At 42.1% G+C, this 27,257-nt stretch overlaps 1 protein-coding gene across 1 annotated transcript; it reads left to right on the plus strand.

The window, feature by feature from the left end:
- Positions 1-12,598: 12,598 nt before the first annotated feature.
- Positions 12,599-26,922, plus strand: cyc (basic helix-loop-helix ARNT-like protein cyc). The gene is made up of 15 exons (XM_014359667.2): positions 12,599-12,710; positions 13,247-13,592; positions 14,937-15,524; positions 17,425-17,493; positions 17,989-18,226; positions 21,773-21,865; positions 22,718-22,835; positions 24,225-24,404; positions 24,753-24,999; positions 25,079-25,217; positions 25,310-25,428; positions 25,530-25,612; positions 25,714-25,877; positions 26,035-26,173; positions 26,273-26,922. Exons 1-15 carry the CDS (start codon positions 12,695-12,697, stop codon positions 26,449-26,451), a joined length of 2,718 nt encoding a protein of 905 aa, XP_014215153.2. The 5' UTR covers positions 12,599-12,694; the 3' UTR covers positions 26,452-26,922.
- Positions 26,923-27,257: the final 335 nt, after the last annotated feature.

Raw genomic sequence — 27,257 nt, forward strand, 5'->3', positions numbered from 1 at the left:
TGTTTCCTATTTTTTTTTTTTTTTATTTAAAGCAACATGCAACATCAATTTACTTTCAGCTACATTAACTAACCCTCGGTTTTGCATGTCGTTTTCATTTTTTACTGTTATTTATTTATTTATTTTTTTTTTTTCCGTGTCAACTGCTCGTCCACGTCCAAACAACCTATACCCACTTTTAGCAACACTCACTGCACATTTCCATTTGCATACCAGGCATAATAGAAATTCTAACTTTAATAGGCCATTGGCTGCTGTTAAACATAATGTTTCGTTACACATGCAAAATATCAATCCAAATAAGAAGCATATATACACACATTGTCATTCTTTAAGCAAAAAAAAAAAAAAAGAAAAAAAAAATGGGTAATTTATCCCCATATATACTTGTTTGATGAAGCTCGTCTCCGAGTGGTGCTGCCACCGAGCCGTTGCACAATGTATTGTGTCGTAGAGCTTCTATTCGTTATTCTTTTTCCCTTGCTATCTATCAGCTCAACTCTATTGGCGAGTCGCACTGCATCACATCACGTAACAATATATACATTGCCTCATCTTATTCTCTCTCTCTATACCATCAGTACCGCGTTTTACATCGCGACGTACGTTAGCGGCGCGCTAATAAGTAATAAGGCTCTCTCGTGCTTCTTCTTCTTTTTTCTGTACCGCAAATGTGTGAGCGACGATGCGTCGCGTGTCGCGCAAAGAGTAGTTTTCACCGACTGGTACCGGACACCTTCCGATGCCACTGTCCCTTCGAGATCGGTTATTTGATCGTCATCCCTCGCTGCGATCGAAATAAATCCATTACCGATCACGTGAAAGACAAATCAGTGGGTGTTGACGAGTGTTTGTGCGCTTTTGACAAGCTTTCGCCGTAGCCATACGCCATCCACTCGGAGGATCAACGGCAAGAAAGGAGCCGACGCTTCGACACCACCTTGGAAGTGAGTTAATTGCTCGCTACGACGTTTTTTCCCTTCCCGAGCATAATGTTAATGTAAATTTTTAACTAACCGATTCCTCGTGTGGCCGCGAATGCGAGCTTTTTATTCCCCCTCATCCCACCTCTTGCAATCGTTTGCTTGTAAACAAGACGCTCGATCGTCGATGCCGATGCATTATATGCGCGCGCGTGCAATCGCGCAAGGGAGACTTTTAAACCGAGCGAGCAAGCATATAATTGTTGCGCATCGCAGCTATCGGGCAATCGTGGCGCGTACCGAGATATAATATATTTATGTACATGTATAGAAAAACTGCAAAGGCGAGAGTACACTGCACGTTCGCGGCTCTGTATATGTAGGTGAGTGTACGAGCGGCTTATCGGTTTGTTTGTTGGTCAATTAATGTGCAGTATACGTACGCGTCTAGCCTGACAGTGTAGGTTTAAATTTGTGAAAGGAAATCGGTTGGAGGTGGATAATTTGAGTCGTGTCGAACGAGGGAGGGCCTTGAAAGGCGATGAAATTATAGATCAAGGATGCCGATTTTTTTCCCGTGCATAAATACACCGAAGACGCACCTGTACTGCTATATACGTGTCCGTATAACGTGCAGCCCAATTGACACCTTCGATTTTCACTTTTGAATAAATCGTTGCGAGATCTGACGATTTTTTTTTCGCTGAAGCGTTAGGCAGGAATACAGCGTTGGTATTTTGTTGTCTTGCGTTTTCAAATTACAACTTTGTACGTGTATGCATAATACGTATAATATATGTATTATCGCTCCAAAACGCGTTACTGCATTCACTTTACACGTATACGCTGTTACACAATAATCGATGTTTTTTATACGTAACAGGTAAACATGGCACATCTCTGTTGCACGCGACTTTGCGTGATCATCGACATAAAGCGAATCTAACACGTGAGAATTTGCATGCTGTGTCCGTACGGTGGTAGCTCGTCTTTTTTTTTTTCCCCGATTTTTACCAGACAAACGAACAAAAACGTTGTAAAATAATATACATATTGTGTATAGGTGTGCGAGTTTTAGGATGAAGAGAAGAGAAAATGAGGAGCACCGCTGGCCGCTCGATATACCATGGCAAGGTCATCGCGAATCCGTATGACGGAGAAAATCGAAGGCGTACGCGAGAGTACACATACCGTGAGCGATGACTCTTTTTTCCCCCTCGAAAACTCGGGTCGATGTTGAGAGACCGCGAAACGATTAGCGGGTCACACCATCGGAGTGCTTGCAAAAAATTATACACAATAACAACCGTATATATCTGCTTTATGTACTTACACTCGTTATACTCGGTTGTACGTATCAACTTAATTGTTTTGAATGACACAATTATCGGAATGAAGTTCAGTCGGGGTCAAACTTGTGTTAACATTGAAATGAAAAAGTGTTTGATTAATCTACGTACAGGTTCTCACACTCTCCGGTCTTGATTGTACACGGCTCTCGGCATCTCGTTTTCCGCGTGTCCGCGTACCGATATTCCAATTAATTTCGCACGTCGTCTTAAAATTGTTTTATCGCCGCGAGTAGTTTGTTGCATTACCATTCAACTCTTTTTTTTTTTTTTTTTTTTTTTTTTTTTTCTTCTCACTGGTTGGGTATTACCAAACAGGAAAATATACACGACCGTTTGTTTTTTAAGTATAGACTACCAATTTTCCATTTTGTTACTACATCGGGAAAGGTTTTTTTTTCCGTGACGCCGGTGGTAATATTTTCCTCTCGCATTTAAATACGAATTTACTTGTTTTTCAGAAAAAAGCACGTACGATTAAAAGTAAGGCTTAATACGTTTTGCTGTACCTACTCAGTCCTCAATAAGAATATGACAAGTGTCCTCGGGTTTCTGCCGAAATGTACATGTGGATTGCAGCTCAGTATTTTACAAATGTGTTAAATAAAAAAATAGGCAGTTTCGGTATTGCGTCACTTGCTTGAAGGTATACTAACTTAAATTACTCTCTTACCGATCAATTACCGATATTTTTTCGCGCTGCTCCCATACATGATAGTCTTTCTTCAAAGTAAGATATCAGTCTAAATTAATCTTTCATTTGTGAAATTGAGTTTGGAAAAAAGAAGAAAAATATATGGTTGGTTCTGTAACGTCAACGCAATCGGCAGGAAAACTTGGAGCTGTTTTTTCTGGCTCAGTCCCTCGACTTTTTTTTGCGTTTCAAACGCGCACAAAACGAGCAAGTCCGTATATTCCTATCTCTCGGGCCGATCTCCATGAATAATTATTTTCCAATCCATTGCGAGTGAATGCATGCACAGCGCATCTGACCTTTGCTGCAGTGGCTGGCCCATATATGCACAAAAAAAAGAACGTCCACACGCTCGAGATTATAGACCACAGGTCACCTTTGTCGTCGAAAAAAATAGTGTCCAACGTAATATATTACGTCCACCACCATCTTTTCAAAGCGCTCTATACCGATCCATTGAACTCTCTCTCTCTCTATTTCTCTCTTTTCCTCCGTGTCTGATGTTTTTCTTTTTCCCATTATCATTTTCGTTGCTAGTAAAGGGTATAGTTATTGACACCTTAAGGTAGTGATTGACCCCTGTATAATTTGTATATCTATATGTAAAGACTCCATTTAAAAATGCATGTGGCGGTCAATCACTATCGGGGGGTCAACAACTGTACCCTTTACCCCTATACACCCTTTTCGTAGCTTCGCTTTCTGAGCGAAAGCTGTTTCATTTCTGTAGTTGATAAGAACATTTTCTTTTGCCACAGTTATCTTGTAAATGATTGACCAGTATACTTATTATATACTCGAGATGATTGTTACGGGAAATCTTTATTCTTGTCACGTTATCATTTAATTGTTTGTAATCTTTTTCTTTTTTTTTTTTTGTGACACGCGAGGTTTCTCGAAACGAAAGCGGTTGTCAGCGTGTGTAATAAGCGCCAATTTACATTTGACAAAAAAAAATCAAACAGAACGCTGATGCCGTACCGATTTTATATCGCGTTAATTGAGCGCCATGTGTGTATATACGTACACGAGCTACAACATTGCAGCTTCGATTGGTGGTAATCGATTTTTCTTGTTTTTTCATCCTCTTTTCTTTTTTTTTTCTTTTTTTTTTTTTTTCTTGTCTCGATGAACGTCATTCTGTCGCGCGTACGGCACGCGGAATTATGATCTCGAATGAAGTATCGAATATAGGTAGATTATTTTTCTTTGCATCCCCGACAAATCAGTCAACAAGTTGAATTTACATTGGACGATCTGGAACTGTGCTTATAGCTTCACGATAAAAAACTTTAACCAACCGATCCCGAAGGCAAAAATAAAGTGAAATATTGATTGAGCACTCCAAGCCTGAAGGATCCGAAAAGCTGCGAATTCCTCACCGGTGGTGATTCGATCCTGCCGATTGTAAGGAAGTAATACCTCTTACGTAAACAATTAGCTGCATGCGTACATCATCGCGTCAATTGCAGAGATATCGCTTTCGATCGTCAAAACGATAATGGGGTGGGGACTGAACAAACAATGCCAAAGAAAATCCTGGACATCCGAATGTACTGCGTTACATAATCGAAGATCTTTTTTCCCGGGTACTGGTACATTGCATTGTGTATATACCTGAGTGGGGAAAGCGTATACGTGTGTGTGGCTGTATCGTCGTAGTTGTCAAAGGGACGTATCGATTGTACTCGATGCATTTTTTTTTTTTTTTCTTTTTACTTGCGCGTGAAAAATAATGAAGCTCAGTCATCCCGTTACCCTTGGAAAAATGTATCGCGTGAAACTGTGATAATAGAGTCATGCAAATGTACAAAGTCCAACGAGTATACAAAGTATATAAAACGATTGCCTCGTGATTGGAAGTCGTGTCCAAGTGAATATGAATAATGCCACCAGTTTTTTGTTAGGCGAAGATTCATACCTTATCTCGCGTATTTTTTCCATGGAACGGCGATTCGAGTATTATTTTGGTATCCATTGTTATTTCTTATACATATATACATACATACGTGCATAAAAACTGCATCATTTGATATTCATCGAGTAGTTTGAAGGTGTCATGAGTCAACTGGCAAAGGTTCATCTTGACAATGAAATTAATATAATTTTACGATACGTGATGTTAACTACTTTTCGCGATCCGCATCACAAATTGTTCATACATGTTTTTCCACTATTGACTTAAACTTGACGCGCTTCGACTGAATACATTTTTCAGGCCTAGCTTTTTCCCATACATTTCCGTATTGTAATTATTTTACTATCCTATTTTGGATGAAATGCAATACATACCTTTTGGAATCCTGTTGTATGGTGGATGTAAATGTCAACTAATTGCGTATGAACACACGAGGACGAAATTTTTGTTTTTAAAGAGAAATATAAAAAGTTTTTTTAAATATCCCAAAAACATTGTACAATAATATGTTTGTATGTTCTACATGTACACGATATGTAATCTCAGTGGGTTTTTAAAAAAAAGCCACGCAAATTTTTTACTTTCCTACACAAGTAGGTAACATCTTTCACTTCAATTGCAAGTGACAGAAAAAAAAAAAAAAAAAAAAAAAAAAAAAAAAAAAAAGCAAAGAGATTCGTAAACACTATATATTAACTTGCTCGTGTGAATAGTAAATGTTAAAATACGCCGCAAAAGCCTGTAAAAGACGTCTCCCTACAATCCTCGTTAGCGCCCGTAAAGCTCCGACACTCGATAAATCCAATTGACCTTGACTTTGCTGCTGTACAATAGTTATACACGGCTGTTACAAATACTTAACCTACCTATGACGAGGAAAAAAAAAAAAAAAAAAAAAAAGACAAACACCTTCCGTTTTCAAGCGCCGGCGAGGACGGGCTCTCCGCAGGCGTTGCGTCACGTGTACGTTTCTCTCTCTCTCTCTTTGCTTCTCATAGAGGTGCTTCACCTTGTGGCATTGTCGTCATGCGACATCTCATTTTGTAATGATTTTCCTCTCCTTCACGTATACAATAATTCCAAGGCGAGCTCTCTTCTCTCGCGTTGAGTGGAAATTCGTCCTCCCAATTGTAAAGCGAGGAAAGTAATCACTTCATTTCTGTTATTACTTAACGTCAACCAACTGTTGTACAAATGAAAAAAATAATAACGCTTATCGCGCTGGTGTGCTTGGACGGAAGGATAATCGAGGTAACTGGTATCGATATCGATACACACTCAAGTGGCAGAGAATATATTTAATTGGGCTTCAAAATGTCCTTAAGAAAGTAATATGTGTACGGTCGAACATGATGCGTGTACATTTCGTGGGATCGTGACAAAGACGACCGTTTTGATAAAAAGAGCATATTATAATTGCACGTTATCGAACAAAAAAAAAAAGTTCGCGAAACATTCAAGTGTGAGCGCGTAAATGGGACCTATCGTGCAAGCATATTTACTTACTTCTACACCACAAAAAGATAGAGAGAGAGAATGGAAGTTGCCTATGTGCGTGAAAGTACACGTATAAACATTAGAATCGCAGACTAAAAACAGTAGAAACCTCGTGTGAGCAAATAGTTTAAGAAAAACCAAAAAAAAATTCCGTTTGTGATTTTTTTTTTTCTTTTCGTAGTAGCACCGATATCGCGTTAGCTCTGATGCGTGCCAATGGATTATTTTTTTTTTTTTATCGTGTGCTTAGACATTAGGGTATACGCATATCCGTGCGTTGCATTTGTTATAGGCTGTGTAACTGTTTGTTTTTGTTATGATCCGCAATTTACGGGATACACAAGCTCCAACGTACTGTTTTGCCGGTCCTTACTTTTAATGTTGTTTATTTCCTTCTTGATAACGTTATTTGCATTGAATAAAAATGTTGCAAATCAGCCAAAAGCGTTTCATTCTCCCGAAAACTGTGAGCGAACTATAAATACATTCGGATGATTTGCGCCGTTTGTTTTTTGTTGTCGCCGAGGGATATTGAATGAATCAAAAAAAAAAAAGAAAAAAAAAGAAATAAAATAGAAAAGAAAAGAAAAACACTTTCATCGTTCAACTGTGCCAAAGCACACACGGATACGTTCATCGACGAGATACAGCGTACACTAATTATTATAACCGGCCCATATATACACACACCCGCCGATCCAACAATTTCGTGTACAGTGCCGATCATTGCGTAACGTTGCGTTAACTCGACCGCAATCTGTATACAGATACACACAACTGATACGGCAATTCCTTCGCCGCCCCGAGAACAAGTACAATAGCGTAATAGTCGTCGGGCAACTATTACTTTGGTTAAAACGTTTATTTTGTTTTTTATTGTTTTATTTTTTTACTTTTCTCCACCTTTGACTCGCCCGAGCTTTGGCTCTTGCAAAATGAACAACGTATCGTTGGAACGGCGTGGCAAAAATTGCTCGCTACCGGTTGGTGCTCCTTCCCTTTTGCGCGGCAATAATTCGTACAACGAAAAATCCCCCGATTCTCCGGGATTTCATTCAATCGATGACTTTCAGTTTACCGTGGGTACTTGCGGGTACTTATACACCCGCGATCCAAAGTCTCGAGCAGGTGATGCGACATAAAAAGAATAAACACGATCTCTCGTTGCATGAGTCTCGGTGTTTATAGGTCATGGTAATGATTATCCATCGGGCTGTTGGCGAGACAAAATGCAAAGCTCGAGTCCAGCCATTATATCCACACAAGCTAGATTTATATGTAAGCCCATCAGACTCGCTGTCACGGGTCTTTACTTGTACATAAACTTGTACGAGAGCTGAATTTTTCTCTCCGTGAATCGATTAGAAATCGTCGCGAATATTCCTCGATTTTTCTTATCGCAATGATTTTCGTGTACAGCGCACGCGGGACGCGTTGTGGTGTTTGTAACAGATGCAGTTTTTAACTTGCATTGTTGGAGCAAGTGGAAAACAATTCAAACACACGCGTATGTATGGATAGTGCGAGAACGTATACGAAAGCAGACGCGTGCGGCAGATAAAAAAAAAAAAAAAAAAAAAAAGCAATGGTTGCAGTCGTCGAAACCTTGACTTTGCCAAGCAGAGTCCAAAGACAACGCACGATGTTAATAACATCGCAAACGCGTCGCAGACTTATAGCTCATAATGTATGTACATAATGTGCTCGGATTTTCCGGGTGGCCTCAAACTTTTTCTCTCACATCTGCTTTGTGCTGTTCATTCGATTCCAAGTACCCAACGATTCGAATACGGTGTACTTATGCAGTCATCCCTTTGTACACTTGATCTCAAATTTGTGTTCGAAAATAAAAAGGGCACTTGCTCTTTTGCATAAAAATCGGTATATTTACGTGCCGCGCCACGAGATCGAAGAACAATCTGAGTACTCGTAGAATGTGCTACATCGTATCTTGTTGTTATACGTACACACACGTATGTGACAAAAACCACAAATAATATCTCGTTTTCGTCGCCAATTTATACGTATTAACTATTTAGAATGTAATTTTAACATTTAATTAATTTTAAATCGCGGAAAAAGGGCGTTAAAAAGTTTTTCCTCACAGTACATGACATTACGAGTGAAATGAGCCCTATCCTCGAAGGTGTTCCTCAAAAAAATGTTTTTTATTTAAATGGGGGGAAAAAAACGGGATATTTTTTAGTGGATTTCCTCGTGTATCATACGTTGTACAATCGCAATTTGCAAGTAGTGCATGTACCTATACATTGCAGTTGACGACTATTCGCACTGCTCGGCTATACATATGTACAAAAGATATGTCGTTCAAGAAAGACGAATGAAATAAATGTTTCCTATTCCATACGTTTGAATGGCAGATGCAACCTAATGCTTCTTTTTCTGTGATCTCAATGCGGTGAAACTCCAAAGCATATTATATAACATGTGTACCTGTGCCCAGTGGCGCTGAAAGAACCTAAATCCATATCCCTAGAAACCTTGAAAAAGTGGCTCCCATAATTGATTAACCCGAGCCTCCTTTACACACGCTCTCTCCCTCTCATTACTGTTACGCGATCGTTATCTCTCGCGCGACAAACGCACAAAGCGAAAAAGGGAGAGTTTGAATTAACGAAAGCCACATAGTTATATGTACATATATGTATGTGCATTACCTATATACACATTGTGTAACCTGCGGAGCAGCGAACGTGTCAGCGGCACACGCAGATCCCCGGGTTCGTGTGTACACATCGCCCTGGTATGATCCGTCAATTGCAGCCGGTATAATAGGTGTATAGGCTGCGATAAGACTTGCGTAACTCGCCAGCGTTTACTCTCTTGTATACCAATACTGGGTACCCCCCCCCTCCGACCCACCTCTTTCATCGATAAGCACCCATTATAAAATTGTGTATATTATACACGAGGGTTGTGCAATCTTGGGATATTTGACTCTGTTGGAAAGAAGAAAAAAAAAAAAAACACAGACAATATACCTGCAAAATAATATGCATTTGATTCATTTACCTTCATATATATATACATGATTTTGCGTTTTACAAAAACAGTAGTCACATATATAGGTGCATGCAATTTAATGAAACATATACATTTGACGATCAAATTGAGATACAACTTTGTTTTTTTCTTCTTCTTCTTTACTATTGTCTCTGGAAAGAACTGCCTAATTATAATCCATAAGACGAGAGAGAGCCGAAGTTGGGAGAGGAGGCACCTCATAATTGGCAGGTCGTTAATTTTCGTCGCTGATTGCTCACCAAATCGTGTAATAATGAGCCCGAGAAAAAACAAGGTAATAAAAATAACATCCCCTGCACTGTATCGATTAGTCTTGTCCTCCTCCTCCTCCTCCTCCTCCTCGCTATTGTGTCTTCCGTGCCAATTAAACCTGGCCATCGATGTTCCTTTTCTTTTTCCCTCGTATCGTTTGATTCGATATCGTCTCCTTTGCTCTTGTTTACATTCATTCGAACAGAGTTGCTTGATAATTATTTGTCGTGTCCCTCTTGGTGTATCTTTATTGCGACGCTACAAGCGATAAGAGCATATTAATCTCCATTTGCCCCACGAATATGCGAGAGAGCCATTTCCTGGGTAATTTCGTGACAAAGTGCACATATAATTACTCGGCAAATCGGCTCGAGAGTCCAGTTAACGGTAATTTTTGGGTGCGTATCGAAAACTATCTCGAGCTGCGTTATAATTGTGGCGCGTAGGTGAATCTCTCGATTTACAATAGAATTGAATAAGACGCGAGCTGCTCGGCGCTGCAAGTATATACACGTACCAAACACGGGCTGTTTACGTATATCAATCGTTTGTCACTTTAAGAATGGTTGTTTTTTTTTTATTTTCAATTTTAGATTGTCGAGGACACAGGGACTGTCCAATGTAGCGCAGGCGTCGAGGTACCTGTCGCGAGTTGAAGATAGATATGAAAAAATCGACTGTTTTAGTTGATTTTAAAACAATTTTTGTACCCAACCGAATAACAAAAATGGTACACGAAGGGATTAGCAACGAGAAACAGTAATGCAAAAACAATAAAGAATATTCTGCAAAGTATAATTTTTTACCTTGAGTTTTATATTCTGCAACAATGAGTGAATGAAACACCATCAGTTAGCGGTAAGACGAGCATTGTCCCTTAGATTTCGAGGATGGTAGGAGAAAGAAAAAACACCCGGAGCTGCAACGTGGTTTCGTTTTACCAATCAATCGGAAGGTCCGAGATGACCACTTTTCCCATCACGAGCGAGATAATAATCGAGATTATCACGTTTCCCCGTCCAACTGGGTGCGCGGATGTAACGCGAGACTCACACCCCCCCGAACAAAGGAAAACTAACGTGTTCGCGGGGGACAACCGCACGTAGCATATCCAGTTTAATTGATTTTTTTTCTTTTCCCACCCCCTCTCGAAGCTTTTGAGAAGCAAAAAAAACTTTTCAGCTGTCCTATACCGATCACTTACACATACCAACGCGATCGGCAGCACCGTGGTACGATATCACCAAACCAGAGGGAAAAAAAAAAACGTCCGTGAAAACCGTGTGGAAAGATAGGCATGCATTTGCCGGCATATTGTATCGTCCTAATTAATTCGGCGTTTGGCCCCGATGGCCGGAGACCCGGACAAACGGATTACGAGGATCGTCAAAGCTGCTCGCCGGTAATTAACGCGAAAGCTCGAGGGCCGAAGGGGGTCAGGATGTGACCTCCGAACGCGATAAGCCCGACTTAACGATCATCGTCAGTACAACGTGCGCCTGCGTTTGTTTAATGACGAATGGCCATCGTTATGACGATGCACTTCTCTCTCTCTCTCTACCGGACGTGGAGAACAAAGATATATACACGCGTGTTGGGGTGTGTACGTGGATGTATTTCATGCTGAAAAATGTCCCGGATCGGGTGAGGGTGGACAAATGCGGGTACCCATACCTCGAGGGTTGTATACTCGAAGGTTCCAAGTTTGGAAGTCGAATGGCCGCAACTTTTCTCATAATGTGCGTCTGTCCGCGCGTGTTTCACGTCACTCGAAAAGCTCCTCGAGATGTTATACGGGCAAACAAAGAGGCACCACACGCGTATCATTGAAATCGCTTGGCCAAAAATTCAACGACTCCCGGGAATATCGAAACTTGAAACCCGACGAGGCAGTCGAAAAGCACGCCGATTTATCGCAAACGAGAAACGCGCAACGTTTTGTTCGATTGCGCGTGGATGTACGTAGAAATGACGGTGAATATATTATATAAATCGTGGTAAAAAGTGGTGTACATAGGTTGACGGTACAAGTATATACTCGAGACCTCGGGGTAAAAAAAAGTAATAAGCGACGAGGAGCGGTGGACAAGAGGCGCGTGCGCCGGCCGCGAAGAGCGACACCCCCTACGCCTCCGCAGTGGGTATACAGGGGGTGTGGGGGCTCGGTCGAGGGTACGTCCTACTCGCGCGTATATATAGGTCTACACATCTACTCCTCGTGCACGCATACATTAGACACTCGGGCGACTCCCATCACCTGTGCGCGGCAGCTCTCTTTCTCTCCACTTTATTACATTGCCGTATATACTTACGCGTGCGGGATGAAAAAAAAAAAAAGGGGGGGGAGCGAGCGAGCAAGTGGAGTTAACCGATCGCCGGCCGCACGCGACCACGTGGGGAGAGAGTTGGCGGGTCGCGCGATCGCTTTCCAGTCGCTCTCGTGACACGGCACTTACCGCTCGCGTTTACTTGTTCTCGCTCGCTTAGCCACGCATTGTTCCACCTCCATCCTTTTTATTCTTTTTTTTTTTTTTTTTTTCTCTATATACTTGTGCAGTGTTTACGTGTACGGTATAGTTTGTTCTTTGAACGCGGCGTTTGAGCTGTAGTCTTCTGTGCCCGTTCGACTGAAAAGAAAGAAAAAAAAAAAAAAAAAGGAAAAAACGTACACACGAGTAAAAAGAGAGGAGCACATGGATGTCACCCGTGAGCGGAGCCACTGGTATACTTACTCGTACGAAAAGTAAAGGAAACAATAGCGCAAGTTAAAAAAAGGCTCCCACACACAGTTGCAACAGTCAAAGAATCATTGGTATGTATCGGTGCAGGTAGAAAAATGTCGAGTGTAATTTGAGGCTCGACGGCGGGCGTCGGGACTCATTGGAGTGGCACGAGGGGGCGGAGGAAAGAGGAGGAGGAGGAGGAGAAGCCGGCGTCGTCGTTGCCCGTGGGGAGGAGCACCGGGGAGGACAGGCCTCCAGTGCAACCGGTCGAGGATGCCGCTGCCACTTCCTGGATGTACAGGCTCTTCGGTAATTATATTTAACGCACACGTTGTCATTTGTTGTTGTTGTTGTTGTTTACCCTATGGATGATATTTGCTCGGTGTCTCTTCTTCGATGACTGCGTAGCGGTGATTGGATTACGCGATAAGCCCCCCCGCGGCTAACGAGATTCCGGTTGACGAGGATGCAGCTCTTCTTGCCGTTGCACGAATCGGGTTAATTTGTAAGTACGCCGTGGCTGTGCGAGCATTGAAAAATTGCCGCCGAGACGCGCTGCGAAACCGGGTAAACGAGTGACTTCTGTCGCCCGTGTAAGCTTGAAAACGCGGGGCCCAAGTAGAACGGGTCAGGTGTGGTCAGACGGTAAGAACACCATGTCACATTCCACGATGACTCGATTCACTTCGTGCTCCAAAAAACGTGCAAGTCGAGTATAGAATTGTGATTGTTACACCTATCCGTGCTACGGGATATAGTAACTATGTATGCGATTAGCGTGATTTTTTTATCCACCACCTATAGTAAAAAAAAAAAAAAAAAAAAAAAAATCACTTTGCACACAGACGAGGGCGGTCTATCGCTGGACGGGTGCATCGAGGGCAGGATCGCTGACTGCTTCGAGGACGTCGGGAGCAAAATCGAGCAGGCGTCGCCGGAGGGCAGCAGCAATGTCGCGCCAGTAGGGCTGATCGAGGGCCTTGGGGCTGAAATCGACGACATGGTGGCCCAGGGTAACCAGGGCTACGCTCACGAGCTACTCCACCAATCATCGCAGCGTCACCAGCCCCGGGAGCTCGTCGTTTCACTCGAGGAGCTCAGACCGAGGCTACCCGGCGACTCCTCGGCCAGTGCCATGATTTACCACCAACAGAGTCAAGTCTACTATGGCTTGCCCGAGGCTCTACAAGAGTAAGGGCTATCCTTTTTTCTTTCCACACTTTTTTTTCCCCCAAGATTTTTTGCTGAAATAATAATAAAAAAAAAATAAAAATAAAAAAAAAGAAGAAGAAAGTTTGTGGGAGAGCCGAGAATACGTGCGTTGCAGTGACAAAACATACAATTATCGCAAAAGGGGACGACTCGTATCACGGTTATCTCTCACTTTCTTTCTATTATTACGCCGATACTTGGAGACGAGGAAAAAAAAAAGCGCAATTTTTTGTACAACAACATCGTTCTCTTGTTTTTCCTTTCCTTCCTCTACTCTATGGATTCGCCGAGATTCCTCTCAGTCTTTGTAACAATAATATTTTACACCCAAAATCACGTTTCAATTATTTCACTCATTATAGGTAAATAAATAATTTTTAAAGGTATCGTGTTTGGTATGTACACTTAGGTGTATATATATGTATCTCTCGGTGCACGTTTGCTTTGTGCTCACATGAGTAGGTATAGCATAAGCTTAAATGGAATTACGTTGATCTTGGCTGATGTTACATCACCGGTGGCGCTGCGCTAGCGGAAAAAAAAAAAAAAAAAAAAGTAGAAGAGCGAGAGAGGAAGTGTAATATAACTATTACGTGCATACGACGACGACGATCGCGAGACGATGATGACGGCGTGTACGTACGTATATATGTGCGCGGGGAACGCGTGCAGCGTAGTCGGGCGAGCTGCTCGCCCGAGCGGATAAGCTGGTGACCTTGGTGAATCCATGACTTTTCAAGTTTTCCTTTTTTTTTTTTTTTTTTTCTTCTTCTTCTTCTCATTATTATTTTTCTTCCTTTTCTAATGCGCTTCGGTGCGTATGTGAGCGGACGAGGAAACCCTAAGCTAGAACTTGCAAAATGTTTTTCGCGTTTGTCATCTATATAAATATGATTGGGAGTCGATCGCTTAGCGCAGAAATTATTATTATTTATTAATTTTTTTTTTTTTTCATAATGGTACTTTGATATGTACTTTATTACATTTACACCAGCGCGTAATATGCTTAGATAATCTACTCGGAACTACGACTCTACAAGTAGTTAAATTTATGAAAAACAAAAAAAAACTAAAAAAACCTTTGCCGTTACCAAATCAAAAAGTTTAATCGCAATTAACATTGTATAGTTACATGTACGATAATCTTAAATTATTTTTCAATGTTCGTTTAAAAAGTGTCTGCAGTTACACGAAGATGCGTTCGGTCGATGAAAAATTATCCCCCGGTGAAATGAAAATTCTATACACACGCACCTATATGTATTAACCAATGCAGTTTCGATTTTAAAGTAAAAAACAAAAAAAATTATGAAAAAAAAACAGAAGCCCTTGCGCAACGGTGTACTATGGCGAGCTAGAACCACCCACCACCACCGCGGTAGCCGCCGGCCCTCCCGGAGGTGAGATCGTCAGCAGCGACGCTCGAGTCGGGACGCCATCGTCCTCCCCGACAACTCCGTCGACTCCGAGCACAACGGCAACGCCGTCCCCGTGTCTGGTGGTCGTGGTGGCGAAATCGGTGGCGAGCACCTGTCGCCCCGCTGAGGTCTCCCCCGCCGAGCCGGTGTACAGCAGCACGGACCAGCGTATGGATACCACCACCACCCCGGAGTCGATCCCCACGACTACGACTACGATGACGGTTGCAACAGAAGCGGTCGTGGCGACTACAGTAACCAGCAGCGCGGGCACCCCAGCCGTGGTTGCCGATCATCGACAGCAGCATCGGCAACAATCTGGAACGGGAAGGCGCCACCACAGCCACCACCATCACCATCATCACCATCACCACTCGTCCGCGAGGAGTTTGTCCTCTTTGTCGGAGCGGGACGATAACCAGCAGCACGGGGTCATTGGCAGCGTCGACGACGCGCTGGAGCACCAGTCGAAAAAGAGGAAGATCCTTGGCCAGTGAGTATTTCCTTTTATTATGATTATACGTGTAAGTACAAATGCTTGGGTTCGTCGGAAATTAAGTGTCGATCGGTACTCTTTTTCTATGCAAAATTACAATGCGTGTACGGACTTGTCAAGTTTTTGGAGGTATAATGATAGCCACGTCACTCACATCGGTTTCTATCTTGTATATACCTGTTGTGACATCTCTGATGATTACCTTCTTTTAGTACAATTATTTTGAAGGGTATTTGTATACGTTGTGGCGTATCCAGAATGTTCGAGTAAATCATCCGATAACGATTTTCCAACCGATCCAAAACAGGTATAGGTACTTATTAAAACCCTTAAATCGAATTGATTTTAATCACAACGATCTTCGTAACGGAACAACGTACCCATAAAATTGTCATCGTGTCGGAATCACCAACGAGGGAGAGCGAGAGAGAGAGAGAGCGATCTATACTTGCACCCTCGACAAAAGGGTAAAACTCACAAGAGGAAATCGAGCAACAGCTAGCGGGGAAGTTTCGCGAAGGTCGCGGGAGAGCAGCTCCTGGAGTTTCGCGCTCGTTTGTCGTCGTGTCGGTTGGAAACCCCGCAATTGTCGCAGCTGTTTCGAGTGCCCGCGTCGCGAGCGGCAGAGAGAAGCCTTGACGAGGTGTGTAGTCAACCCTTTGATCCGCGCGCTTCGATTGTGTCGCGGAAAAGCCACGCAGTTCCTTGCCCCCCGCCCCCCTCCAAAAGTCTTTCCAAAGTCTTCCCTCCTCCTCGATTTTCTTCTCTTCGTTTGCACCGACTCCGCAGCTTCGCGAGTACGTATACTTAATATGTGTCTTTAAAGGTTTTCTTATTTTTCGTACAAGCGTCGCACTGGCAATACTCGTATGTATGTAATTGGTGCCACGGATGAGTCCGAATTTTTTTTCGCGTGCACAACTCGAAGGCTCATACGTACAGATATGGAAAAAAAATATCCTGGAAATCGGTGTGAGAAAAAAGTATAGCATGCATCACATAGTTTCGTAGTTTTCCAACTTCCATCCGACTCGATTATTATTGATGACACCGCGAACAAATTATAGATTTGAAACAAAAGTCCGATGAGCTTATTATGAGTGCCGATCGTCATCCTTCCGTGAAAATCGGTAACAATGAATTTTGTATGATCGCGAGGGGCGGTATTACACGTGCGCATGTATACACATACACGTATAGCGTAATAAACTTTACGAAACAGGAAGAAATAATCCATTATGCGGTGATTGTGTGTTTATGTACGCCGTGTATGAACTATGCATTTGCGCCCATATGTGTGCATTCATAGAGTGGCAAATCGGAAAAATCCCAAAATTTATAGATCAGCCTGTGCATTTTCAACGTTACCGTGCTTATCTATGCATATGTGTATAAACGTGCGCGAGAATTGGAGGAAAGAAAGAGAGAAAGAGAATCAGCGCGTGGTTGCGCAACCGGGTTTTTCGTTATAATGGCGGCCGATCGCGCGAGCACACGTTCTTGCACATAGGTATATTATGTATACGGCGTATACGTTGGCACACATTCGTACGGATAGGTATACCTATACATATATATACACACCCCGTAACGCAACTTATCGTGCAACAGACTGCTACTGTTACTCTCTTTTGCATAATTCATCAAAACCTCGGGGATTGTCGCCGATGCCGTTAATACAGCTGATTTTTCCTTGAATTTTCACGCGGTAACCGTACACCTATACAAAAAAACCGATAGATCATTCAAAGCTTGTGACGGCTCATTGTCGTCTCGAGAGCCGAACTTTGAGTTCTTGTGTTTGATCAAAGCTGGAACTTTCGATACGTTTTCATTTTCTCGATTCCTTTACTACCCGATTCATACCGATTTTATCGTATACATTTATTTATTTCAGCGATGGCAACGACATGGAGGACGAAGGAGACGATGCCAAATCCATCAGGTCCAACAACGACTGTAAAAAGTAAGTCAAACTCCATTAAACGACTTAAACTTGCACCTTTGCAAGCAACATCGTGTATCATGCATCTTCGAAAAGTACAGCAAAAAAGAAAGAATGAACCTGGCGACCTTGACCTAAGCCTCGATTCCTTCTCAACGCGTGTACGGCTTCCCCGAGGTTTTTGACAAACTATGTTTTTTTAGCTTACACGGACCTATACTTGTACATATAAATTTTACACCATATATAATACAATAGGTGTGATAATTTTTATTCGTTTCTTGCTTTCGAGCTTCTATTGCAACTTACCCTCATCTCGTTAGTTCGTTAAAAAAGTCGCACTAACGAAATCCGTTACTTGGTTCAGACTCACGTGTATAGATAGAAATTTAATGACCTTCCATGTACTATTTTTTGTTATTTCCAATGGGATTAATAATCAATGTAATCCTCATCTCCGATTTATACGAGAAATCGGCAAGTAGGAATACCGATTTTTTTTTTTTTTTTTTTCAGGCAAAACCACAGCGAGATAGAAAAACGACGAAGGGACAAGATGAACACGTACATAACCGAGCTGTCGGCCATGATACCGATGTGCCACGCCATGTCGCGCAAACTCGACAAGCTCACCGTGCTCCGTATGGCGGTCCAGCATCTCAAGACCATCCTCGGAGCCGTCACTTCTTACACGGAAGGACACTACAAACCCGCCTTTCTCAGCGATCAGGAACTCAAGACTCTCATCCTCCAGGTAGGCGCAAAAACAATTGACGCAAACACGCGCTATTATTTCATTACTTTGCAAATAGCGACGGATATTTCAATTATCCATCGGTTCGGGCATGGGTATTTTAGATAACAGGAGGGAAAAAAACGCGCGTGTGGATAATACAGCCAATCCACCGCGTAATTGTCACCCGCGCAGTTAAAAGGAAATTTAGATAAGCTCCGTTATTATACGCGCTTTCAATTAACTTTCCCTCGAACGGAGCGTACTTAGGTATATTGCAACGTTAAATAAAGATGTATGCATAAAAAACGACACCACGCGTGTATTGCCCAAACAACTGCAACACAAAAAACACATAGCTATTCGTTCGAAAGGGAAAAAAAAATCTATTGTCTGCCGCTTGGACAGAGGGAGAAATAAAGAGCGAACTCAGGTGCGATACGATCGAACGCGAGACAGAGACCCGTAAACGAGATCACTTTCGTTCCCGAGCGTCCGCCTTTCTTATCACGAGAGTTCACAATGCACCACCACCTCTCCCTAGCTAGCAATGGTCGTTCCCTCCTTGGGATTTCGAAACCCACGAGCAACCGGTCAATTAAACATTGTACCGTATGTGCATACATATAGGTGTATATACATGTGATACACAGTTTTGAAAAACGAGATCGATTTTCCAGGTATACTTATACATATACACGTATACGTCCTGTAAGTATATATCAGATCTAGACTGTACCTAATCCTTATCTATATGAAGCAGCGCCCGGTAAGTATATATCATTACGTTTTCTATGCACGTGCGGGGATTATTAATTCGCTTGAAATTCCGTGACTTTTATTGCACTCTCGTGACCCCCGCGAGAGGACGGAGAAATGCATACGTATATTATACGCGCAGAAAAAAAAAAATATACATATACGTAGATACAGGAATACGGCTCGTTATAATATAGTCCTGTAACGATGCATTGGTATATATATATACAATATTTTACGTACGCGTCAAGGGGGGGAGCTGATAGATAGTAAATTTTCTAGTGCGGCAGTGCACCGCAGCCGCGGGGTATATAATGATAATGGATTGGCTTTTCTTCCTTCTCCGCGGCCGCGATCGTTTATATGTATATATACGTGTACCCATTGTTATACGTGCTCTCACTTTGCCGGATTGTTGGCCGAGTTAACACGAGCCGATACAAATCGTGGGGAGTTTTTTTTTTTTTTTTTTGTTATACTTTTTTTTTTCTTCGTCTATTGCGCTAATCATGGGTAGGTACATTTCGAGGGTTGAATCTACATGGATTTCAATTGCTTGCAACGTCACGAAGGCTGTTGAATGAATTGTTTCGTGTGATTCACGTTGACACTTGCATCGATCGAAAACTTGACAATTTTCTCTTACAGTCGTCATCGAGATTGTTTTTAAAAAACACGCAGGTACATTCAAAGTGCCTGCTGTGGAAAATCGCGAAACATACAATTATTATTTAATAAACAGTCATCGCTTGGTTGAACGATCAAAAGAATCGATCGCCCCATGAAAAGGAAAAATCACAATAGGTGCCGAGTATAACGTACCCGCGTGACAAAAGACACGCATGTATGCCTAATAAATGCGTAGAAAATATAAGAAAAAAAAAAAAAAAAAAAAACTGTCAAAAGCAACGGAAAGATAAAAAGAGTCTCGAGAAAAGGAGAGACATAAAATGCTTCCGAACAATGCACGCCGTGTTTCAGCGGCTTCGACGCCTCCTCCCTCTCTTTGATCTACATATAAATACACCCATATGTTGCAGTTTCCTTTTTTCTTTTTTATTTTTCACTCGCTCTCCTTTTTAATGGTATTTATAGTGTGGAAACTAGGGAAAGATACATTTTTTTTTTTTTTTGTTTTACTGTAACAGGGGTAAACGTAAAGTATGTTAGACATAGAAAATAAATCAAAATTAGATCACAAAATCTCCTAAAATACGCAACGAACAAAAGAGCCCTTGGTGCATTCGTCACACCCCATGTGTATAGCTTCCGAGTTATATATACTACATACATGGTTAAGCACATTGTCTCAATATACTATTGAAAAATAAGTGTGTACCCATTCAAACGCGGACGCCAAAAAAGCAACGAAACCATTAGCTGTGTTGCGTTTGGCACCCGTTGAGGCGTGAACATTTGAATACGACATTGTGATTATACCCACGGAAAGAAAAAAAAAAAAAAAAAAAAAAAAAACAAAACACATGCTAATCTAAAGGTAAAAACGTTCTCGCTTTATAATATGTTATATGTATGGTAGTAGTAAGTAGGTACACACGTATTTACGTGTTGTAATCACGGCGTTAGAGACCGAGGATTATGACGTGATATACAGATCGCGCAAACAAAACATGATCGTTATAGGTGCCTATATACTTAAGGTTGCCTCTGTTACATAAAACGGTTCAGCAGCTAAACATATCCCACGATCGTAACGTGTGTGTACCTATGTAAGGCCCGAAATTTTTTTTTTTTGTTTACGTCCCTCCGCACATTAATTAAATTGGAAGCTGTGCAGATCGATTCAACTCGCAACGCGCGGCCCAATGCTCGATCTTTAACGAATAAATTAACGAAATGCTTGTCTACGAATTCACTGTACTTCCCTCCCCCGCGTGCAACGAGGAGAGAAAAAAAGGCACTGGTTAAATGGAGATACAGAGTACATAAAGTGACCACACCCCGACCGCTCGGATCTTGCATACCTTTTACAATCGGTCGGCCGATTACAGTGCAATGTACACACGTGCATGTGCTTTTCTCGCTCTGTATACAAATACACAAAAGCTTCAACAACAAACTCCCTCGCGCACGTCTTTTCGATTGCATTTTTTTTTTTTTTTTTTTTTTCAACTGCTCGGACCGTTGCGCATTGCATACATTACAATATGTATACCACGTACGTAAATGTACATAATATATATACACGCAGTAAAAGTTATGGGCAAGAAGGCGTTTTCGGATTGGTGTAATATACCTACACTTCTCGGCAGTTGTTGCGCACGAGATGATTTTTTCACGTTTATTGTCGAATTTTCGCTGATCCACGTGTTAGTTTGCGCGTGCATGGAGTAAGTAAGTACCTCGACCTTTTGGGCTTAAGATTGCGTGATTTTGCATTGTTTGGCGAACCGGCGATCGGTATATGTATATGGTACCTATAACCCCTTTCTCCGATGCCTACACGGGAGAACTCAAACCAAGCGATTTGCAAGCGGCTCTTATCGCACGTGTGTTGTACACTGTACATATATGTATACGGACTTTGCGAGTTTCAATTCTCACGGTCTCGCGTTGGTTTTTTTTTCTTTTTACCCCTAATGCGTTCACTGTGGTGATCGGTACCTGAATGGCATTTATTTTCATTTTTATTGAAATTTGCTACACGTGTACTCCCGAGAAAGGCAAAAAAAAAAAAAAAAAAAAAAAAGAAGAAATTAGGACCACTGATGCCGCAGATTGCATAAATATTGAAACTGAATTACGACGGTACGCGAATTACAAAACAAACCGTGCATTTGATTGCAGGCAGCCGAGGGCTTCGTCTTCGTCGTCGGGTGCGATAGGGGCAGGATACTCTACGTCTCCAAGTCGGTCTCGCAGGCGCTCAATTACTCTCAGGTAAGCATTTGCAACGCGAGTTGCTCATTTTTCTCTTCTTAAACTTTTTTGTCTCGCGATCGAAAACAAAAATCGGTAGTTTACGGTGTGCAGCGTATACAAAACGAATTTTCGAAAAGAAAAGACCGCGAGTTTGTAATTGACGAGAAAATGGCACAGGAATGCCGATACACCGGGACACGCTGTACGTTTATATACGTCAAATGTTGCCTTTCTTTTTTCACTCGCGTACCGAAACACACATAATGAGAAAACGATCAAGAAAGAAAACTGCAACGAGTACGCCCAACGGTGCATGTAATGATCACCCGTACCCCACTAACCGCGACACCTTAAAGCGCGTTTGAAAAAGAAAAAAAACAAAACCATCCGGGGCTGATTTATCGGGATTTGTAGACATAGATATTTGCTTCCCATGGAGGCCATAGTAACAACTAAATTTGTGAAAAAAAAAAAAAAAATTACAATATTCGTTTGATCCGTCAAATCGACGAATTCATCGCCCGAATCTTTGTATACGTAAATACACACGGAAAAACCTGAGCCCCCCTTCGTGCCGAACAATGCTCAATTTTCTCCAATGGCAATAAAATATTACGTAAACGCGGAGCCTATGTATATATAGGTGGGTTTCGCGAACTCTTATCGGGAGGGGGGAGGGGGTGCTTACATAAGCGGAGTTTTAGCTCCGGAGAAAGGACGAGAACCACACCCGCGAAATTCCCCTCTCGCACTTTCGCCCAGATCGCGTGCACCGTTTTTGTCGCCAAGTACGAACGACCTTGACCCCATGAACCGGATAAGGGTGACAAAGGATGTAATGGTCGTTTTTCCGACTTGACCCTCCGACAGGACGATTTGCTCGGCCAGAGCTGGTTCGACATTCTACACCCGAAGGACGTCGCCAAGGTCAAGGAGCAGCTCTCGTCCTCGGATCTCAGTCCCCGCGAGCGACTCATCGATGCCAAAAGTGAGTATTTGTCTTTTTTGTTTTTGTTTGGTGAATTAATGCCCCTCCACCATGAACTACTTGTGATTGCACAGAAAATGAGACTTTTTTTTTTTTAATGAAGAAATACTTGGACAAAATGTAGAGAAGAAGACGGAAATTCAGACCGTGACCTTTTCCACTTGAGTACGTTGGGTACAAGGGAAGACGCAAACCAAAGATGGTTTGTAACTACGAAAAGATGGTATTACGGGATCAATTTAATTTTTCGACCAAACAATGGACCATTAGGATTACAGACCATTTACGCATATTTTTGAATTAAAAAAACTGTGTCACACTTACACATACTTACACTCGAATTTATTAGTCCATCGATATACTTACACACATGTCATATTGCATATAGGGGCATCGGGGAGGCGTTATACCTTGAACCTATATTACATTTATCTCTCGAGTCTTAGCTCTCGTGCTTCTTGAGTTTGCACGCTGCTGCGTTATATACGTATACATAAGCGCGAGGAGTTACATCACGGATCCCTCGCTTATTGCGTAATACAACACGATAACCGAGCTCTATATGTATACTGTAGTGTGCACTGTGCTTATACATGGGTAAAGTCTATAGCTTTGCAGTTATAGAGAAATCAATTATACGTGGTGACGTTTTCCGTGTCTTGATTGCTATGAAATCATAGGTATATAAAATATACGTATACGTATGTATCAAAGGGTAAAGTTGCGAGGCTGAGATCCTGGTATATATTATATAGATCTATGTAAGTCAGTGAAAGTTGAGCCATTGTTTATGACAGGTATATTACGGTGTCGTTTTGAAACATCCTTCTTTGGGTGGTCCACTTATATTAAATTTTTATATGTACACGGTATACGTATATGCCTGCGTGAGATAAATGTTTTGCTCAACAAAGTTGCTCGCATTTTTTTTTTTTTTTTTCGAAGACATGCTGCAGCGGTAATTAAGTATACCTACGTCAATGAATGACGGCGCGCTCGAAGCAACCTCGTTACAATCGCACAGCTTTGGAAAAAGGAGAAATAATTGTGTATACGTGTGCAGTTACACAATCGGTCGCTTTCACGCGACGAATAACAAAAGAGGTCAAGCACGATATTGTACGGAAAAAGTCGGTAACTCGGAAGATCGGCAACAGTATTCCATAAATCCGACAACGTTTTCGTATTGGAATTCATCGGCAACGACTCGCACGTCCGATCCTACACATACTGACGTATCGAGGCGAACTTGACTTTGAGATTAACCCTCGCACCTACGCACAATACAACATACCGATCTCTTATATAATATCCTCCCTGATAAACTATTTGCTTATGAATAACGCGCGCATGATAATTCATCCACCAACGTGTTTTTTATGTCCGCAGCGATGCTACCGGTCAAGACGGACGTACCCCAAGGAGTGTCGAGACTATGCCCGGGCGCGAGGCGCTCCTTCTTCTGCCGGATGAAGCGCAAGGTGGACGCGCGCTGCCCCGAGACGCAAGTCAAGGAGGAGGCCGACACCACTACCGGCTCCCACAGACGGAAAAAACAGCAGAATCACGGTGAGAAAAACTTTTTCTTTCTTTTTTTTTTTTTTTTTTTTTTTTTTTCCAAGTATATATAGAATACAGAGCGTAATCGGCTCTTCCGGGAGGTGGACAGCGTTGCGCAATCTCAAGAATCCGACCCACCCCACCTCCATACCCAGGGTGCAGGGCGTACATTTTTATGATGTACTTCTTTGACAAGGGGCCGAGACACCTGAGCCCCTCGGTGTATATATGTATGCATACGAAAATCGATGGGGAATGCTTTAGAGAGAGCGTGTGTCTTGTAAAAGGGCGACGAGGGGTGGGAATCAACTTGGCGATAAAATTTCACTGAGGCGTTAACGGTTGTGCGTCGTGCAGACTGGAAGTACTGCGTGATCCAGTGCACGGGCTACCTAAAGTCGTGGGCGCCGGCCAAGGTGAGCCTCGAGGATCAGGAGCCCGAGGCGGACACCGAGGCCTGCAACTTGTCCTGCCTCGTGGCGGTGGGACGGGTCCAGGCGCCGTTGATCGGACCGTCGTCGGCACCCCTCAGACTCAGGCTGCGCACCATCGAGTTCGTCTCGCGGCACGCCATCGACGGCAAGTTCCTCTTTGTCGATCAGAGGTAGATTATCTTGTTTTTACATTTTTTTTTTTCTTTCTTCAACCGAAAGCGTATTTGACAACTATCGCATCGTTGCTAGAGCTACCCTCGTGCTGGGCTTTTTGCCCCAAGAGTTGCTCGGTACTAGCATGTACGAGTATTACCACCACGACGACATACCGCATTTGGCGGAATCGCACAAGACGGCTTTGCAAACGACGGAACCCGTCACCACTCAGGTATAACATAACATGCTTTGGCCAACACTCGAAAAATAATCAATTGGTATATACGATAATATTTTTGTTAAACATCAGCGTCGGTGTTTCAGGTGTACAGGTTTCGCGGCAAGGGAGCGAGTTTCGTGAAACTGCGCTCGGAATGGAAGTCGTTCAAGAATCCTTGGACTAAGGACATCGAGTACCTCATAGCTAAAAATTCGGCCGTCTTGTGAGTCCCTGAATACCTATAGTATATTACTTGCTCGCAGGATTTGGAAAATAATTTAAAAAATAAAATAAAATAAAACCATGTACAATGTTGGCTTTTAGTTCGGATACGCGGCAGGTGGAGAGCAGCGCTAATCGATCGGAAGGCGGTAGTGTTCAGGAAAACTACGATTACTTTGCTCAAAGTGAGTTGACCCGTATGTTGAATTGGATGAAAATCATGAGCTAAGCGAGTGACAAAATAACAACAACAACAAAAAAACAAATGAAGGATCATTAATCGTAGGTAACGGTGGCCTCGAGCGGCTCATCTCTAGTCACGTCGAGGTGAGCAAAATCGGACGTCAAATAGCCGAAGAGGCCCTGGATCTGCAGCGGCGTAGCGACCACGACTCATCCTCGGGCAGTAGCCCCATGTCCGGGCTAGAAGCCGCTTTGCTCAATCACGAGGTAATTGTCAAGATACACGTAGCCATGCGCGTTTGGTACGAACAAATATCAAAGCAGGTGGCTCGAATACGTACGTCTCGAGAAGATGAATGTTACAACTTTTTTCAAAATTTGTTGAGCAACCGTCAATTTTAATCAAGCGTTTGTTTGAAAAAAGACACAGATAACGACAACGGCTTCCCCAGAGCAAACGTCGGACATCCGACAGGCCAGCAGCGACAACAGTAGCAGCGATCCCACGTCCCTGTACAGTCAAATGAACAATGTACAACTAAACATCATCGCCAGTGATCAGCGTAAGTGAAAATCTTGTTTTTCGTATGTATAATATCTTTTAAACAATGTTGGATATTTTTTTGCGAAAAAAATAATAATAATTTCAATTTGACCAACAGATAGCGAGGATGACATGATAGACATGATAAGCGGCACGACGATCAACGAGTCGTCGAATCCGGGGCCCACTGATGGCAACGACGAAGCGGCGATGGCTGTCATCATGAGTTTATTGGAGGCTGACGCTGGCCTCGGTGGTCCCGTCGACTTTTCAGGCCTGCCCTGGCCTCTGCCCTGACTCGAGCTCGTCCGATGGCCTGACGAGGTGCATACCTACGTTATACAAATCAATTTTTTGTTTTTTTATAACTAGATCATATTTTCAGTCGATTATCATTACAAAAAATGTAGCTCTAAGTGTTTTTTATGATTATTATTATTATATTTTTTCAAGGCTAAATACGATAAGGAAGAATCTTAGTAGCTTCAATGTGTGCCATTTTTTTCATATGTGTCGAGCGTCTAGGAATATAAATTATGGAGACTTTTATATTGACTTTGCATAATTTTAAGTGATAGTCGCGTCTTGAATCAATGTAATGTAATATTGTTTTATTCACGTCGATCATTATTGAAATTGTAGGAAAATACGTTGGAGTCTGCGATGAACAATGGAGATGAAACTGCGATAAATATATTTATTTATAACTATAGTTCAAATGTTGTTTCTGTTTGTGGTAAAAGACAATAAAAGTATGTTTGTCTGTCGTCTCTGTGAGTGCCAAACTTATTTGAAAACAGATCAGTCATGTTATTTAATTTGATATATTTGGTCAATAGCAACTGAAATTTTGCATAAAAGCTAACATTTCATAAGTATATAAGTATCAATATTTAAAAAAAAAACTCTTTTATGCGTTGAAAATAATTTTAAAACTCTGAGAACAAAAAAAGTGTGATGTAATTGTTATGTGTAACATATTTTGTAATTATTGTATTTATTTGAAATCAAAAATAGTTTTTTTGTTGTGATAAACATAAGGGATATCTGGTCGCATCTATAGGGTGTAATCCGCAATCGCCACCAGCAGTTATGTGAGACGT

The sequence above is a fragment of the Copidosoma floridanum genome, unplaced genomic scaffold (assembly GCF_036245765.1).
Source record: "Copidosoma floridanum isolate Cflo_tuat_1 unplaced genomic scaffold, Cflo_Japanese_pri ptg000006l, whole genome shotgun sequence".
Taxonomy (NCBI): domain Eukaryota; kingdom Metazoa; phylum Arthropoda; class Insecta; order Hymenoptera; family Encyrtidae; genus Copidosoma; species Copidosoma floridanum.

Coding starts and splice junctions, on each gene's coding strand:
- cyc (XM_014359667.2), top strand. Junction 21,866..22,717: donor AGGCGCTCAATTACTCTCAG/GTAAGCATTTGC, acceptor ACCCTCCGACAG/GACGATTTGCTCGGCCAGAG. Junction 26,174..26,272: donor CATCATCGCCAGTGATCAGC/GTAAGTGAAAAT, acceptor TTTGACCAACAG/ATAGCGAGGATGACATGATA.